The sequence below is a fragment of the Macaca thibetana genome, chromosome 18 (assembly GCF_024542745.1).
Source record: "Macaca thibetana thibetana isolate TM-01 chromosome 18, ASM2454274v1, whole genome shotgun sequence".
Taxonomy (NCBI): Eukaryota; Metazoa; Chordata; class Mammalia; order Primates; family Cercopithecidae; genus Macaca; species Macaca thibetana.
In genome coordinates, this window is record NC_065595.1 from 53,763,105 (window position 1) to 53,778,061 (window position 14,957).

At 41.4% G+C, this 14,957-nt stretch overlaps 2 protein-coding genes and 1 long non-coding RNA gene across 4 annotated transcripts in view; 2 read left to right on the forward strand and 1 right to left on the reverse strand.

The window, feature by feature from the left end:
* The window catches only part of LOC126940981 (uncharacterized), a 120,332-nt gene extending 112,638 nt beyond the window's left edge, over positions 1 to 7,694 (reverse strand). Inside the window, exon 1 of the long non-coding RNA XR_007721023.1 lies at positions 7,670 to 7,694. This is a non-coding gene — a long non-coding RNA (uncharacterized LOC126940981). The remainder of the gene's footprint in view (positions 1 to 7,669) is intronic.
* Positions 1 to 14,957, forward strand: part of KCTD1 (potassium channel tetramerization domain containing 1) — a 622,936-nt gene that overhangs the window by 210,667 nt on the left and 397,312 nt on the right. The window lies entirely within an intron of this gene.
* Positions 7,217 to 14,957, forward strand: part of AQP4 (aquaporin 4) — a 51,772-nt gene continuing 44,031 nt past the window's right edge. Inside the window, exons 1-4 of one of the 2 annotated variants that reach the window (XM_050767149.1) lie at positions 7,217 to 7,372; positions 10,479 to 10,893; positions 11,782 to 11,946; positions 12,224 to 12,304. In XM_050767149.1, the coding sequence (XP_050623106.1) occupies positions 7,341 to 7,372; positions 10,479 to 10,893; positions 11,782 to 11,946; positions 12,224 to 12,304 (693 nt within the window). In that variant the 5' untranslated portion in view covers positions 7,217 to 7,340. The remainder of the gene's footprint in view (positions 7,373 to 10,478; positions 10,894 to 11,781; positions 11,947 to 12,223; positions 12,305 to 14,957) is intronic. The other variant, XM_050767148.1, reaches the window with a different exon arrangement.

Below are 14,957 nucleotides of genomic sequence, written 5' to 3' on the forward strand. Positions count from 1 at the left end.
GACCCAGTACCAAATGATCACTTCTGCGATTTTGCTTCTGAAGGTAGCAATGCCAGAAAAGGAGGAAGGCTGGAAGGCCATCCATCCCAGCAGCTGATGTGCAGGGCCTGCCTCCAGCTTCCAGAGCCACCTGGGGTGTTGCCACTTGCACACTGGTTCTCCATCCTCCCCACAATTCTGTGAGCCTTAATATACTTTCAATAAACTTTCCTTTGCTTAGGGAAGCCAGAGTCATTTTCTATCTCAGCTAGGGTTCTGACTGGAGAAGGAGAAAGACAGATGACTCTGAACCCATATAGGATTGCAGGGTGACACTGAGGAGCACCTTTACTTTAGAAACCGTAATTTCAGCAAGTTATTGATTCTCCACAGTGTTACTCGCAGCAGTACTCAGTAATGTCACTTATTATCAACCACAAAGAATTAATAAGCCAATGAGGAGATGACATACTAATCAGCTAATTTTTAAATAAAATTTGCAAGATATTTTTTATTAATCCATAAGACAAAGTAAAGTTTCAAAATGTATTACTTCCACCTTAAACTCTAAAATGTAGCCATGGAATTATCTATACCCATATGAAGTTTATGAAATTTTATCATTAATATTAATACTCTACAGTTACCTAACTTCTTATTTTAAAAGCAATATGCTTCCATTAACCTGGATCCTTACCTATGCTAGAAAAGATTTTTTTATTTCCTTCTGTAATTTGGATAATAAGATTAAGAATGCATGATTTTTTCCAAGGTTTGACATGACTAAGTTTCTTAACTCATAAGCAAATGCCTTTTTTATTTACTTGTTTATTTTTTAGCAGCAGTTTCTCACTCTGTCACTCAGATTGGAATGCAGTGGTGCAATCACAGCTCACCGCAGCTGCAAACTCTTGGGTTCAAGCGATCCTCCCACCTCAGCCTCCCAGTGGCTGGGACCACAGGTGCATACTATCATGCCTAATTTTTAAAAATTTTTTTGTAAAGACAGCGGTATCTCTACGTTTCTTAGGCTGCCTTGAACTCTTGGCCTGAAGTGATACTCCTGCCTCAACCTCCCAAGGCACTGGGATTCGAAGTATGAACTGCCACACCCGGCTTGAATGCCTTTTTTAAAATCATGAGCCTCAGCATCATCCTTACTCACATTTATTAACACTAACATGTATGAAGTTTACAAAGCGTTCCTGCTGGTACTGCCTTATTTGAGCCATATTCACTTGTTTACTCCATCATTCTTTTTAATCTTTACAATGTGACTAATTAATTAGTAAAATGACTAAGAGAGGGTTCCCTACTCCCATTGCCATCACAGGCCAGTGATGGAGGTAAAAGAAAACAAGTGATTCTAGCATGCTAGACACAGTTCTACAATGGGATTGGGAGCCCAAACTATTAGGGAAGCATACAAAAGTTGGACCCAAACCAGAATGAGGTGAGAAGGACACCTTGGTCGATTTTTGTGTTATTATAAAGAAGTAACTGAGGCTGGGCAATTCAAAAAGAAAAGAGGTTTATTTGACTCACAGCCATGCAGGCTGTATAAGGAGCATGGCACCAGCATCTGCTTCTGGTGAGGGCTTCAGGAAGATTCCACTCATGGCGGAGGGGGAAGCGGAGCTGGCATGTGGAAGACCACATGGTGAGAGGAAGAAGCAAGAGAGGGAGGAAGGGATGCCAGGCTCTTTTCAACAACCAGTTCTCATGGGAGCTAAGTGAGAATTCAGTTACTCCTGCAAGAATGGCACCAAGCCATTCATTAGGGATCCACCCCAATGACCCAAACACCTTCCACCAGGCCCCACCTCCAACACTGGGGATCAAATTTCAACATGAGATTTAGAAGGGTCAAACAGACCAAACCATCACAGAGGGCATCATAGATTTCCCATAAATTTGCAAAAACACAGAACAGATAATCATCTATTCCATTTCAGATGTCGAAAACAGCTCAAAGAGGTCAAGGGTCTACAGCCAACAAAAGGTAAATGATCCAGCCAAGACTGTCAACTCTTACCTTTCTCCTTCCACTACACAATGGTATTATCAACAAAATCATTACCATCACTTTATCATCATCATCATCATCATCAACACAGTAAGAAATTTCATAGGACATATATTCCCATAACTACAGTTTATATTTTAAAAGAGAGATAAGGTAGCATCAAAACACCAGCGAATGAGTCAATACATTACCTAGTTATAACTGCAGAGTATCACATAGGCCTTCCGTTTCTTACGGGTTTTTTAGGTGACTAGAACCAAGCAAGTTTGTGAAGAGCAGATTTCACGAAGGAGATAAATACTGAGGAGTTTTGAAGAAGAATCAGAAAATCCTGTGGTGGTGAGAGAAGGGAAAGGGATTAAGGATAAAAGAATCACCTAAATTGGCTCCAAGGTGGGACCTAACAAGGTGTGGTCGCAGCATACTCCCTGCAGCAAAAATGCTGGCCAAAGTGCAGCAAGAGATAAGAACATTCACGAAAGATAAAACCAGTAATGCCGAGACTTGATACCTCTAAGGCCCTTTGAATTTCAGATGTGCTTTCCTGATTGTATGAATGTGGGGGGAAAAAAAAAAGTACAGAGGTTAAAGAGAAGGATGTATGATCATTTAGGAAGGAAGAAAAGAAAGTATCTGAATTATTAGAAAGTGCAGAGTGTCACATAGGCCTTCCATTTCTTACGGGTTTTTTAGGTGACTAGAACCAAGCAAGTTTGTGAAGAGCAGATTTCATGAAGGAGATAAATACTGAGGAGTGTTTGAAGAAGAATCAGAAAATCCTGTGGCAGTGAGAGAAGCAAAAGGGATTGAGGATAAAAGAATCACCTAAATTGGCTCCAAGGTGGGACCTGACAAGGTGTGGTCGCAGCATACTCCCTGCAGCAAAAATACTGGCCAAAGTGCAGCAAGAGAGAAGAACATTCAGGAAAGATAAAACCAGTAATGCCGAGACTTGACACCTCTAAGGCCCTTTGAATTTCAGATGTGCTTTCCCGAGTGTATGAATATGGAAAAGAAAAAAAAAAAGTACAGAGGTTAAAGAGAAGGATGTATGATTATTTAGGAAGGAAGAAAAGAAAGTATCTGAATTATTAGAAAGGTCATCCAAGGCCATTCCTAAATAACTTGACTGTTGAGATCAGTCATTTCTTTTTGTGGTCACAGATGATGGCCACTTCTGCTCCTTTAAAAAGTGTTCTGTTTCTAGCATTATTCTGAAAGCATTTTTTTTAACCACCTAGTTTTTTGGCTTACTCTGCTGGTCATACCCCATGTGTACAGAATTTTAAACACCTTTTCTGTCCTTGAAGCTGGAAACATCTCTGTTAGTCTGTTAAAAATACGGGTACTCTGAGCCCTTCTGTAATGATCACTGTAGATGACAGTGGTTACTGAGTGACAGTGGTCACCAAAATGTTGGCTTCGTTTTTAATATATTCAAATTTAATTTAAATTCTGAAACAATTACTAGTATAGGCTACACTTAGACTATTAACCATTTCAAACATTTTGGTCCAACCCGTTAAATCCCAAAGTCCTTTGCTTCCCGGAGAACTGATTGTCTACTATGGATGTCTGAGCTGTTTTTTCAAATGCCCAACCAGACTCTGAGCTGTCATATTAGCTGGGGAAGAGATAAGGTGTAAGAAAAGTATCCAGTCATCCAACCACATTTCTGGTTTTTTGTACCAGCTTCAGATGAAATACAGTCACTCAATAAAGTCCTTCTGTTTTCTCTTTCCCTCCCTCCCGTTCTCTCTCCCTATTTGCCTAGAGAGGGGAACCCTAAACCCTTTGGAGCATTTCCAGCAGCTCCAAAAGAATCTCTTGACTATTTTCCCAGGGAATTCCTGCCTTAAATGTCAGCAGAGTACAATTCCCCTGCCAAAGCAGAGTCCGCCTGGATCTGAATCAAGAAAAATGTGCCTGCTACACCAAACACGAAAACCTGGATCTGTGGGGCGTGGGGGCACAGAGCGAGATTTATGGTGTTTCTGGAAGGTTCAACAACCATTGGAAGGAGAGGTTTTCTCCCATTAACCTCACTAAGGAACAGGAAGCTAAGTTAAACACTCTGATTCCTTGCTGTATTTGATCATTATTTCTATTTCACTCTTTCAGTGGTGAACTCTATTTCTGGAAGCTATCCTGAATTATAACCATAAGGTAAAGCTTCCTTGAAAAAGGAACAAAGCCCCATTAAGCCCTTCGTGGTGATGGTAGTGGTTGCGGCGGCGGCTGCTGTTGTTGTTCTGTTTATTTGTTTGTTTTTAATGAACATACTGATATATAAGTGCTCTGGGGGAATTCATGATGCTGAGATTCACGAAAAGCAAAGTAAGATTTATGAGTTGCGATTGAATCTGCCCTTACCAGCCTGGAGACACTTCCCGTCTGGTACTGAGGCATTGCTGGCATGTTTAGTGCTTTTGTTTCAGTTTTCAATCTCTGAACACATGAAGAAATATTAAAAGTTCTGAGGGCAAGGATGGGAGAAGGAGTCCACAAATCCCAAAGATATACAACAGCACCCAAGGAAAATAGTATGGCATAGTAGATTAAAAATTCAGAAACAAAGTGTGTCAATTAGCTAGTGTTTGCTAAGTACTTGTCATTTTCACTTATGCTTCTCTCTAGTTCCTCATGTGTTACTGACCCCCAACTTTGCAAGGCTATTGAACTAAAGATTCATAAGGTCGTCTGGCGCAAAGACCAATTTTAAATCAATGTGCCATGTAACTATCCTCCCCCAAAAGATCATAACACTATACAATGAGAAAGTCAATAAGATTTAATTAATAAACTGTTATTCAATTTTTTAATGAATTGCACGCTTTTAAATATACCAGTGGCGGGAGGTGGCGGTGGTGGGGGGATTAGATTCCAACTGTCACTTGGATCCAGGTCCACATCAAAACATTTCAATGTAGAAGGTATTACTCATATTTACCAGAGCTTCCCACCTCCTGGTGACCCACCACCACCAAAAGCACATTATAGCTGCTTTCCTTCATTATCGCATTCTGCATACAAGACCACAGACAATCCTGTGGGAAATTTCTGCCCCTAGTCCAAAGGAAAGCCAGGTAACTAGCTGATTATTGCCTACAGCTGACAGTATCACAGGACGATCAGTAGTAGCAGCTCAAGTACAAAAAGAATAATCAGCAATACTTAACAAGAAAAACTACCTCTGGTAGGTGAAGAGTTAATCCCCAGTCAATTTTAAGCTACTCTGCTGAGAGTACTAAGAAGTGTAGGGGTTGGTGCCAATGAGGGTGGCCCCTTCCTTGATGGGAACAGTCATCCCTTAGGAACTGCACTGTCAAGGCATCAGCCAGCCAGAAAACAGGGAAAGAGGCTGAGAAACCGTGGTAACCAAGTTTTGCTGGCACTTCGTAAAATGGTAACTGCAACTGCCGAGGTTGTGCAGAGAATTCTAATAAGCCTAGGACAACCTGTGAAGATGGACCTAGAAAATGTCCACCCACCGACCAGAACAGCACCCCTAAGGAGCGCCACTCTGTAGATTCCTGTGGATCTGCCCACAGGACTCATTCACAAGGAAGCCCCTAAACATGGCTGCCTTGTGCCTTAGCTTCACAGCCCTCAAAATACCTCTGACTCAAATGCCTTAGGGTCAGAGTAATGACACTTAGCACATCTGCCTAGAAAGTCAGTTTTCCAATTTGTAACAAACATTTTGCAGCTTTTTAAAATCTCATTCTAAAATCCAAATGGTAAACAGCTTTAAGAATCAATATAAAATGTTTTAAGTGTTCTTTGTGGATTCACATCAATTCTCCCTGCCACTCACTCTCATCACAATTTATTCTGACTTTCAGGGAGCATATTAAAGGTAGAAACCACTGATGTACAATAATCAGTGTACAACCATATTATTAAGAATCTAAATTCAATCTTGGTTAGCTCAAAATGCTTGAAAAAGTAATAAAGTGTTCCTCTGAAAGTCACACTCAAATTTTGAATTCCTCTTTCGAATGAGAGTTCTTCACCCATTCCCATGTCTCAAGTACGCAAATGAAAACAAAACAAAAAACTGTAACTGGGATTTAAAAGTATAACAGTCTTTCTTCTCTCTTATGTATTTCTTTCTTGTCATACTTCATTCTGGAAAAAAAAAAATCCAATCTGAAATATAAAGTGGGAAAAGGGAGGCGTCCATAGATAATGTGAGTTATTATCATTGTTCTAGTTGTCGACTTGAGTAGTGGGTTCATAGATGTTCATTACATTATTTAAAAGCCATTATAATTAACTATTAGAAAATAAGAGGGCCATACATGCACGAGTGATGACAGAGTGTTATAACTCAGGAATTCTGATTATTCCAATCCCATGCACCTACGGTCTATTTAAAGAAAAAATAATAATGAGATGGTGATGCAGGTAGCTAATGGCTAAACCTTCTAGAGTTCACCAAACTCCTTAGACAGGGACGTCTTCATAAGCACGTAGCCTGTGCAGCTGCACAAGGTCCTGCCTTTAGCAGCACCCAGCCTTCATTTATGCTCTGCTGTCGCAATCTTGAAATTTAAATAATGTTTTACCAAGGTGTCCTGCATTCATTTTGCACTGGGACCAGTAAATTATAAAATCAGTCCTGTCTCTAGGTTTCCAGAGGTTAAATTTACCTACAGTTCCCCGTAATTTCATCCCCATCCAACTTTGATATTTTTTAAGTTTGCTACTTCTTCCCCCCGGATTATTAATATAACAGTCAGGTGAGCACCTAGAGCCGTCTTATTTCCTGTATTTCCTATGTTTCCTTATTTTTAGTGTCCAAATCAGTGCTGCCTGTGCTATAAATGGAGCTGCAGTTCTATATTGTGCTTATAATGCTTCTTCTCAGATCAAAAACTTCAAACAGAATTCATTGGCTAAAAAATAAATGCACCAAGTGTCTATCTCAATTCATCTCAACTGCTGGATTATACAAATTCATTTTCTAATAGTTGCCCGATTTAAACTACAACATGTAACCAAACAAGACAAATTCTGAACAATTCTTCGTGGTAGGAAGAATTCAAATAAAGATTTGAGGAAATCCTCATTTTCAAACATTACTGGCTGAAAAAAATAAACATAACGTAAGTAAATGTTTTTGCATTCCTGAAATGCCCTGTGTCTACAGTGATCAGGTACAGAAAAGTTACTTCAAGTTCAAATATAACTTAGCGATTGCCACATGGTGCAGAATCTTTCCACCCCTAACACTCCAAAAACCCAATCAGACAAGTGGCCGTAATCTGACTCCCAGCACACAGGGAGCTGCGGGGCAGGCAATGAGAGCTGCACTCTGGCTGGGGAAGGCATGAGTGACAGACCCACAGCAAGGCGGTGGGGGTAAGTCCTTCTTTGCCTTAAGGGATCAATGCTCAGGGCCAAAAGATGAAACTGTCTCTTTTATTTCAGATGTTTGTGCCTTCTTAGGCAGAATCTGGAAGGCAGCTATGGGGCAGGTGGGTGGTTCTTTTAGATCTAAGTACTGGGCATTTTCAGAAGAGAGGCATAGAGAAGGTAGAAGAAAAGGGATGCTTTTTAGGCAAATCCTCCGTATGTTTGAGATCTGCAAAAGCCCAGGAAAATTACCTTATGGAGGTAAATCTAGCTATAGTGCATTTCATCAGAAAAATTACTCACCCAGATGCTCAGCTGTCCTGGAGTGGATGAGGCTGAGTGTTCAGCTAGAAAATGATGTGTCCGATTCGGTACAACCGGGTCACATCAACAAATCCCCTTTGTTCTGGGGCAAAAGAAGCAAAACTAATTGTATTGATCATTTCCAGTGAGTGTGAACATGTAAGGGAACACTGACAATAAAAACACGGTGCTATGGGTGACGCTGGGGTGAGCCCTCATAAGGCCAGAGATATGTCTATGCTGCCAGCAAACTTCAGGATTCACAGCCGACTGAGGCTGGTACATCTGCCTTGGAAGGAGATCAGATTTTTGTAGATTTAAAAAAAAAAAAAAAAAGCTAAAAACATTCTTAAAGAGTACGTTTATGTTTTGTTTTCAAGTTTTGCACTCTTTTAAATTTCTCTGGCTGATGAAAATTTGAAGCTGAAAGAGCAACTGAGTTTCTTAAATTAGGTCTCTGGAGAGGTAGACAGGTGCATGAGAGACCAAGCAGGGAGAGAACTCGGGAAACGGCAGAAGTGAGAGGTGAAGCGGGTGAGCAAGGCGGCTGGCCTTTTCTGGGTCCCACCTTGCCTGGTGTCTCCTGCGGGGCTGAGACGGACGTTTTCTGCCCACCTAGCTTCCTTAGCCTCCTGTTTTGTCCTCCTCCTTCTCCCCACTAACCCTGACCACAAACAACAGCACCTGTGATCGCATTTTGCCCCCTTTGCCATCCCGGCTACAGCCCTGGGCTGCCAGTGAGTTCAGAAGTGACTCTCCTAACTTCTTCAATGTGTGACTTTCCTGAGTTTGCCCTCTTTGGGAATATTTTTAGTGTCTCCTCCAGGGTGCCCTCCCTGCCCCATTCCAACTACCGTTTTTGTTTCTTTACATTCTCTTCCTCTAGAGAGTATGATGTCATTGTCATCCCACCTGGGGTTTTTCATACTTCTGAGATTTGCTTCACTGGGGCAGGGGATGCATGGGATGTGGCTGGCCACCCCGCTGTGGAGCCAGCTCTTCCTTTATCCTGCCACCCAGGCTTAGGCAAGAAAGGGTTTTTCACCCTCCACCTCTAAAGCAAAGCCCCGTAGCAAACTAAGGGTTAGGCTGAGCTGGAAATTCCCCTCACCCTTTTTGGCACTGCATTTCCTCACTACCCATGCAGAAAGCAGGCTCCTGGGAACATTCAGTGACATGGGGAAATGAGGGCCCCGCAATTTGTCAGAGAGAAAGCCACAATAATATTAATCTCTTAAAGTACTTGACTTTCTTACCTAACCCCTTACGTGGTCCTCTGCAATTAGATTCTCTGGTAAATGCTCTCCATACTTCTTGGCTCTCATGACTATCACAGGCAAAGGACAAGGGCAAAAGTCTTAGATGACATGGTAACTGGGGTAATTGCCCCCACAAAAGGGCAGTCCTAGCCATTTCCTCCCAGAATGAGCAGTTGGCATCAATATCGTCAAACCACCCCTTCTCTGCTCCAAAGATCTAATGACAGCAAGAGGGATATAGACGGGAGGAGAAGGCGTCCTCCCTCTCCCAGACTGCCTGCCCACCACCCTCCCCCGAGAAACTCCGCAAGGTGAGACGCACTGTCCTCTAAGCCCATGTAACAGAAAGCCATCAAGAAGACCTTAGAGAAAAGCCGTTTTCCATAGAGCCTTCTGTTCAGGGGCCCAAAGTTTCCCTAGCCACACCCCCTTTTCCTGACTTCCCGAGCTCTGCACCATGAAGGCAAGAAGGGTACAGGGGCATTGCTGGCACACCCCAGCCTCCAGGCTCCCTGTGGCAGGTTTATCTGCATTTGTACGGTCAGGGTCAAGGGGTGAGAGAGGGTCGGGCACGAGGAGAGGCTGTCCTTCCTCCCCTAAAAGCATCCCCCACTCCCATCTCTCCCCACCTCCAGCGGCCAGGATGCAGCCGGGCCGGCGGGCGGGCGGGCCGGCGGGCAGGCCGGCGGGCTCGCGGGGCCGCTTGTGTGTGTGCACCTGGCTACCGCCCTGAGCCTGGCACGAGCCGGGAATGGCCGCTGCTCCGCCCTCTGAGAGGCGCTGCAGGCTCCCTGGGGACGGAGGTTGACACGTCCCTGTGCCGCACGCCCAGATCTGGGCGGTGCGCGGTGTCCCTTGGGCAGGCTCAGCTCCCGGACTCCTCCCGCTGGCAGCCTGCTCGCTCCTGGCGCAAAGGAGAGTGAGGGAGTGTCTCTGTCCCAGCTGAGGCCCCGCCTGTTCCCATCGCCCTAGCTAGTCACCAGAAGCTCCTCTCCCCTCAATGAGTTCACTTTCTCAAAAGACAGTCTTCAGCACCCTGGCTTCCTAGAAGTCTCCCCCTTAATCCAGAGTCTTGGGGGAGGGGGAGATTTTCAGAATGCCATTTCAAAGCAATCAAATGCAAAGCTAGAAAAGACGACCCCCCCCCCCACGCATACCTTGTTTTAATACTTTATGTTCAAAATATAAGTGGCATGTAAAATGTACTTGAAACTTAAAAAACTTGCTCTAAGGGAATTAAGTACAAGGTAAATATATTTTATTCTTAATCTTTTAAGGAATTTGATTTAGACATTTTCCTTTCTAGGGACAGTTTGGATAATTTTCCAGTGAAACTGGATGATCTTTGAATATTAAATCAAAGGAGACTAGAATAACAGTCTCTTGACTATTCATGAAGGAGCTTTAGCAGAAGCATTCTTTCTTGGTGTTCTAATCACGCTTGGCAGCACCTGCCCACAGTACCCGAAGATGGCAGGCCTTGTTCCCTTCATCCAAATTCATAAACCCGGTTGTAGTGGCTTCTGATGATGACTTGTTTCTCTTTTCAGTAAGTGTGGACCGTTGTGTACCAGAGAGAACATCATGGTGGCTTTCAGAGGGGTCTGGACTCAAGCTTTCTGGAAAGCAGTCACAGCGGAATTTCTGGCCATGCTTATTTTTGTTCTCCTCAGCCTGGGATCCACCATCAACTGGGGTGGAACAGAAAAGCCTTTACCGGTCGACATGGTTCTCATCTCCCTTTGCTTTGGACTCAGCATTGCAACCATGGTGCAATGCTTTGGCCACATCAGCGGTGGCCACATCAACCCTGCAGTGACTGTGGCCATGGTGTGCACCAGGAAGATAAGCATCGCCAAGTCTGTCTTCTACATTGCAGCCCAGTGCCTGGGGGCCATCATTGGAGCAGGAATTCTCTATCTGGTCACACCTCCCAGTGTGGTGGGAGGCCTGGGAGTCACCATGGTAGCGTCTTTAGCTATTTTCAAACTAGGACTCCAAGCTTCTTGCAAACTCTTTGCTAAATAATGCCTTGGTGGCATGAGGCACATCCCTAAAATAGCTAATTCACTCCTAAGGAATTTTTGGATGATTCTTAATAATGTGAAAACTGATTCTGGCAGTGTTTAGGTATATCTGTAAGAAATCATTGTTTGCTCTTGAGTGCCCTAAAAATAACAAAATCTAGGTGGCCTGAAAATTGTGTTGGTTTTTACCTCTCCTTCTCCCATTCCAGTTACTATATTGACTTTATATTTAGCTTAATGCATTTTCCTTACAATTATTTGTTCACTAGCAGAAAAAAACTTTTCTTGTCGTGTTCATAAGATGTACAATGATCTACATAAAGGGTTGTGCTTAAAAAACATAGACCTCCGATCCTAGTTTTGTTCTTAGCTGATTAGGAGTATCAATTGTTAACTCAGCACCAGGGCTGATTAAAAAAAAAAAAAAAAAAAGCACATGGCTTAAATTTTAATTGAAATATATATTAATTAATTTAAACCTAATTAATGGATTTAATCATTGCCTTATGCAATTACAAGGCTCTCAAGAAATTCTTTTACGAGTTAAGTGCTGCAGTGGCACATTTTGCTTCCTTTGTAGAAAAGGACATTCAGCACAAACTCCTGCTTGGTCATTGTAAGAGTAATTATCTGTGATGACCCAAAACGAATGTAAATTTATTCCTTCTTTTTGGGGGATGAGAGAAGGAAGGCCTCAGTTGAAGGTGGGGTAGAAGACTTACCTTTATTTTTACACAGATCAAATGTGCCTTTCACAGTGATACTAATACATTGTCATCAAAAATACTCTTGCTTCAATTCTGATGGAATATTTTTCTTTCTCTAGGTTCATGGAAATCTTACCGCTGGTCATGGTCTCCTGGTTGAGTTGATAATCACATTTCAGTTGGTGTTTACTATCTTTGCCAGCTGTGATTCCAAACGGACTGATGTCACTGGCTCAATAGCTTTAGCAATTGGATTTTCTGTTGCAATTGGACATTTATTTGCAGTAAGTTTCCAAGTCCATTTATATAATCAATCCCACCTCATTTATCCTCACTCTAGCTGGCCTGAAGATGTTATGTTTTACAGCAGTTGCTCTTTAGTATCCAGCCATGACTGTCCATTTTAGGTTATAATTTTTCCAACTGCGCAATAAGAATGTTGATCTAGCTGCTAACATCTTGAGGTTCCTCTAAGTGACAAATGACAGCAAATTGCAATGAATGATACTTGCTAGTAGCCTGTTTCAGCAATGTCTGAAGTTGTTTTCTTGTTTCCTATAGATCAATTATACTGGTGCCAGCATGAATCCCGCCCGATCCTTTGGACCTGCAGTTATCATGGGAAATTGGGAAAACCACTGGGTAACCCTCATATTGATAGTCCCTATCTTCCTACAGTTGAGGACAATTACCTGTGGGACTCTTTTATTTTTCATTATCTTGCTTACTAGTTTCTCTTGCATTTCTCTAACCTTGACCCCCACTTTATTTACATCTTTTGTAAAGACTAGGGAAAGACTAGCACAGATCTGCTGTAAAACATCTCTTATATCTGTTCTAGGCCTTCAATAATAGTTTTTTCCTTTTTTGAAGCACTATTTTAGACACTGTACCTGACAGATTGCAGCAGAATACACTGTATATAGAGGTTGCGCATGTGGATCAAGTTAAAGTCAGCATGGTGTAGTAAATACGGTGTTTAAATAATTGAAAGTAAAGTCTTCCCAGCAATAACAGAAAAAAATTGCAAAAAAAAAAAAAAGAATGAATGAAATACTTAAAAGCGCTGCCCATAGCAAAGATATTTACCCTTTTTTGTTTACAAATGCTTAAACTCAATTAATAGTATGTAAGTTGCAAATATTTGAACTGCAGATGGTGTCGAATAAATAATGCAAAGGTTTATGCTATCATCACCATAACCGTAACTGGAAAAATGAATGACTCACAGAAAAGGCTCACTTTTCAGTCTCAAACCCAACCTATTATAAATAAATATTTATGAACGTAGTGGCAGCGCTTCCAGAGAATAGCAGTGTCCATTTAAAAATATTATAATTAATTTTGTTTCCGTTGTTTCTCACAGCAAAGAAATTTAAATCCTTTACAATTAAATAAGTAATGCAGCAATTGTGAAGGCCACCAACATGCTAACTTACAATAGCCAATAAAAATACAAGACCTGTAAGCCAGCTTCAAAGAAGGCTGGCTTTTATTATAGCTTACATATTGCAAATGTCACTTGCAACTTTAAAAAATTCATGAATATAACAGAATATGCCCCTTGTGTTTATTCAGACAGTGATTACTGACCTAGTCACAGCCATTCATCTATGGTATACACTGCAAAGGACAAGAAAATGCACCACTGCTCTGTGCATTCACTTCTAAGAAAAGTATACCAAATCTTTAAAAGTAATCTACAGCATTAAATAACAGAATGAGAGTCAGTGTTCAAATCAAGACTTGGCCAACAATGCCATCCATGAGATTAGTCATTTTGCCACTGATACCTCCATTTTTGTGTCAAAAAACGTTACCACATTAACAGAAATGGAAATTTCTAGTGAGTAGTATATGATCGTTTTTTTCTTCTTCTTTTTGAGATGGAGTCTTGCTCTGTTGCCCAGGCTGGAGTGCAGTGGCACGATTTCGGCTTGCTGCAACCTCCTCCTCCTGGGTTCAAGAGATTCTCCTACCTCAGCCTCCCGAGTAGCTGGGATTACAGGTGCACACCACCATGCCCAGCTAATTTTTTTATTTTTTCATAGAGACAGGGTTTCACCATGTTGGCCAGGCTAGTCTCGAACTCCTGACCTTAGGTGATCCACCCGCCTCAGCCTCCCAAAGTGCTGGGATTACAGGTGTGAGCCACAGTACCCAGCCCTGATCTTATAATGAAAATAGAACTTTCAGTTCAACAAATTAAATTGAAACGATTTTGTCATTAACAACTTTTAGTTAAATTTATAAGCACTTGAAAATGTAGATGAAAATATATATTTTATTAATTACTTGTCAGTTGTAGTAAGCTAGTTAAAATTTAAATAGTAGGAAAATTCTTAGCTTGTTGATTAAACCAAAAGTTTCCCATGTTATATTATACCAAACTTAATTCTACTAAAAATAGCAATGGTTATATGAAATTTAGAACTAATTTAAAGTATATTTGTAGGTAGAGAGATTAGGAATAACATTAAAATATTAATTGGGTTTTTTGTGTAGTATAATGATATTATTTTAGTTTTCTTTACACTTTTACACATTTTCTAGATTTTTAGCAATAAAGAGTCTTTAAAGTACACATGACTTCATTTTGAAATAGCAACCTGACACTGAGATTTGTTTATTTTTGAGAACATGCATCTAGGTATCTCACTCATAGATGTTTTGGAAAGGGTAGTAATTATTTTGCTGTTCTGGTCTCCCTCGTGGGATTTGAAGCCTGTGGAATAGTATATGTCTAATGAGACCTTACTAAAGGAACAAAGAGCAAAGACATTTAGAGGAGCGCTCCCATTTCTCCTTTAAAAGAGCATAGAGAAGATAAAGGCTCATATGGGTTTTTTCATGTTCAAGAGAGGAACTTGATTCTTCCAGCCACTCTAACAACAGTTTCCCCGTGAATGTTATGTCTTCAGCCTCAGCTTAAATTTTGAATTTTATTTAAATCTTACAATGAGGATGCAAACTGAGATTAATCTGCAGAGGGTGTTTTAAACAAAAAGCATCCATCATTTTTTTTTTCAAATGAGTAATACAGTGGTAAACAGTATACTACAGTGTTTGGAACAGTGTTTCAAAAGAGAGGTTTTCATTTTGTTTTTTGTTTGTTTGTTTGTTTGTCTGAGACAGGGTCTTACACTGCTGCCCAGGCTGGAGTACAGTGACATGATCATGGCTCACTGCAGCCTCAACCTCCCTAGACTCAAGTGATCCTCCTATCTCAGCCTCCCAAGTAGCTGGGACTACAGGCGCACACCACCAAGCCCAGCTAATTTTTTTGTATTTTGTA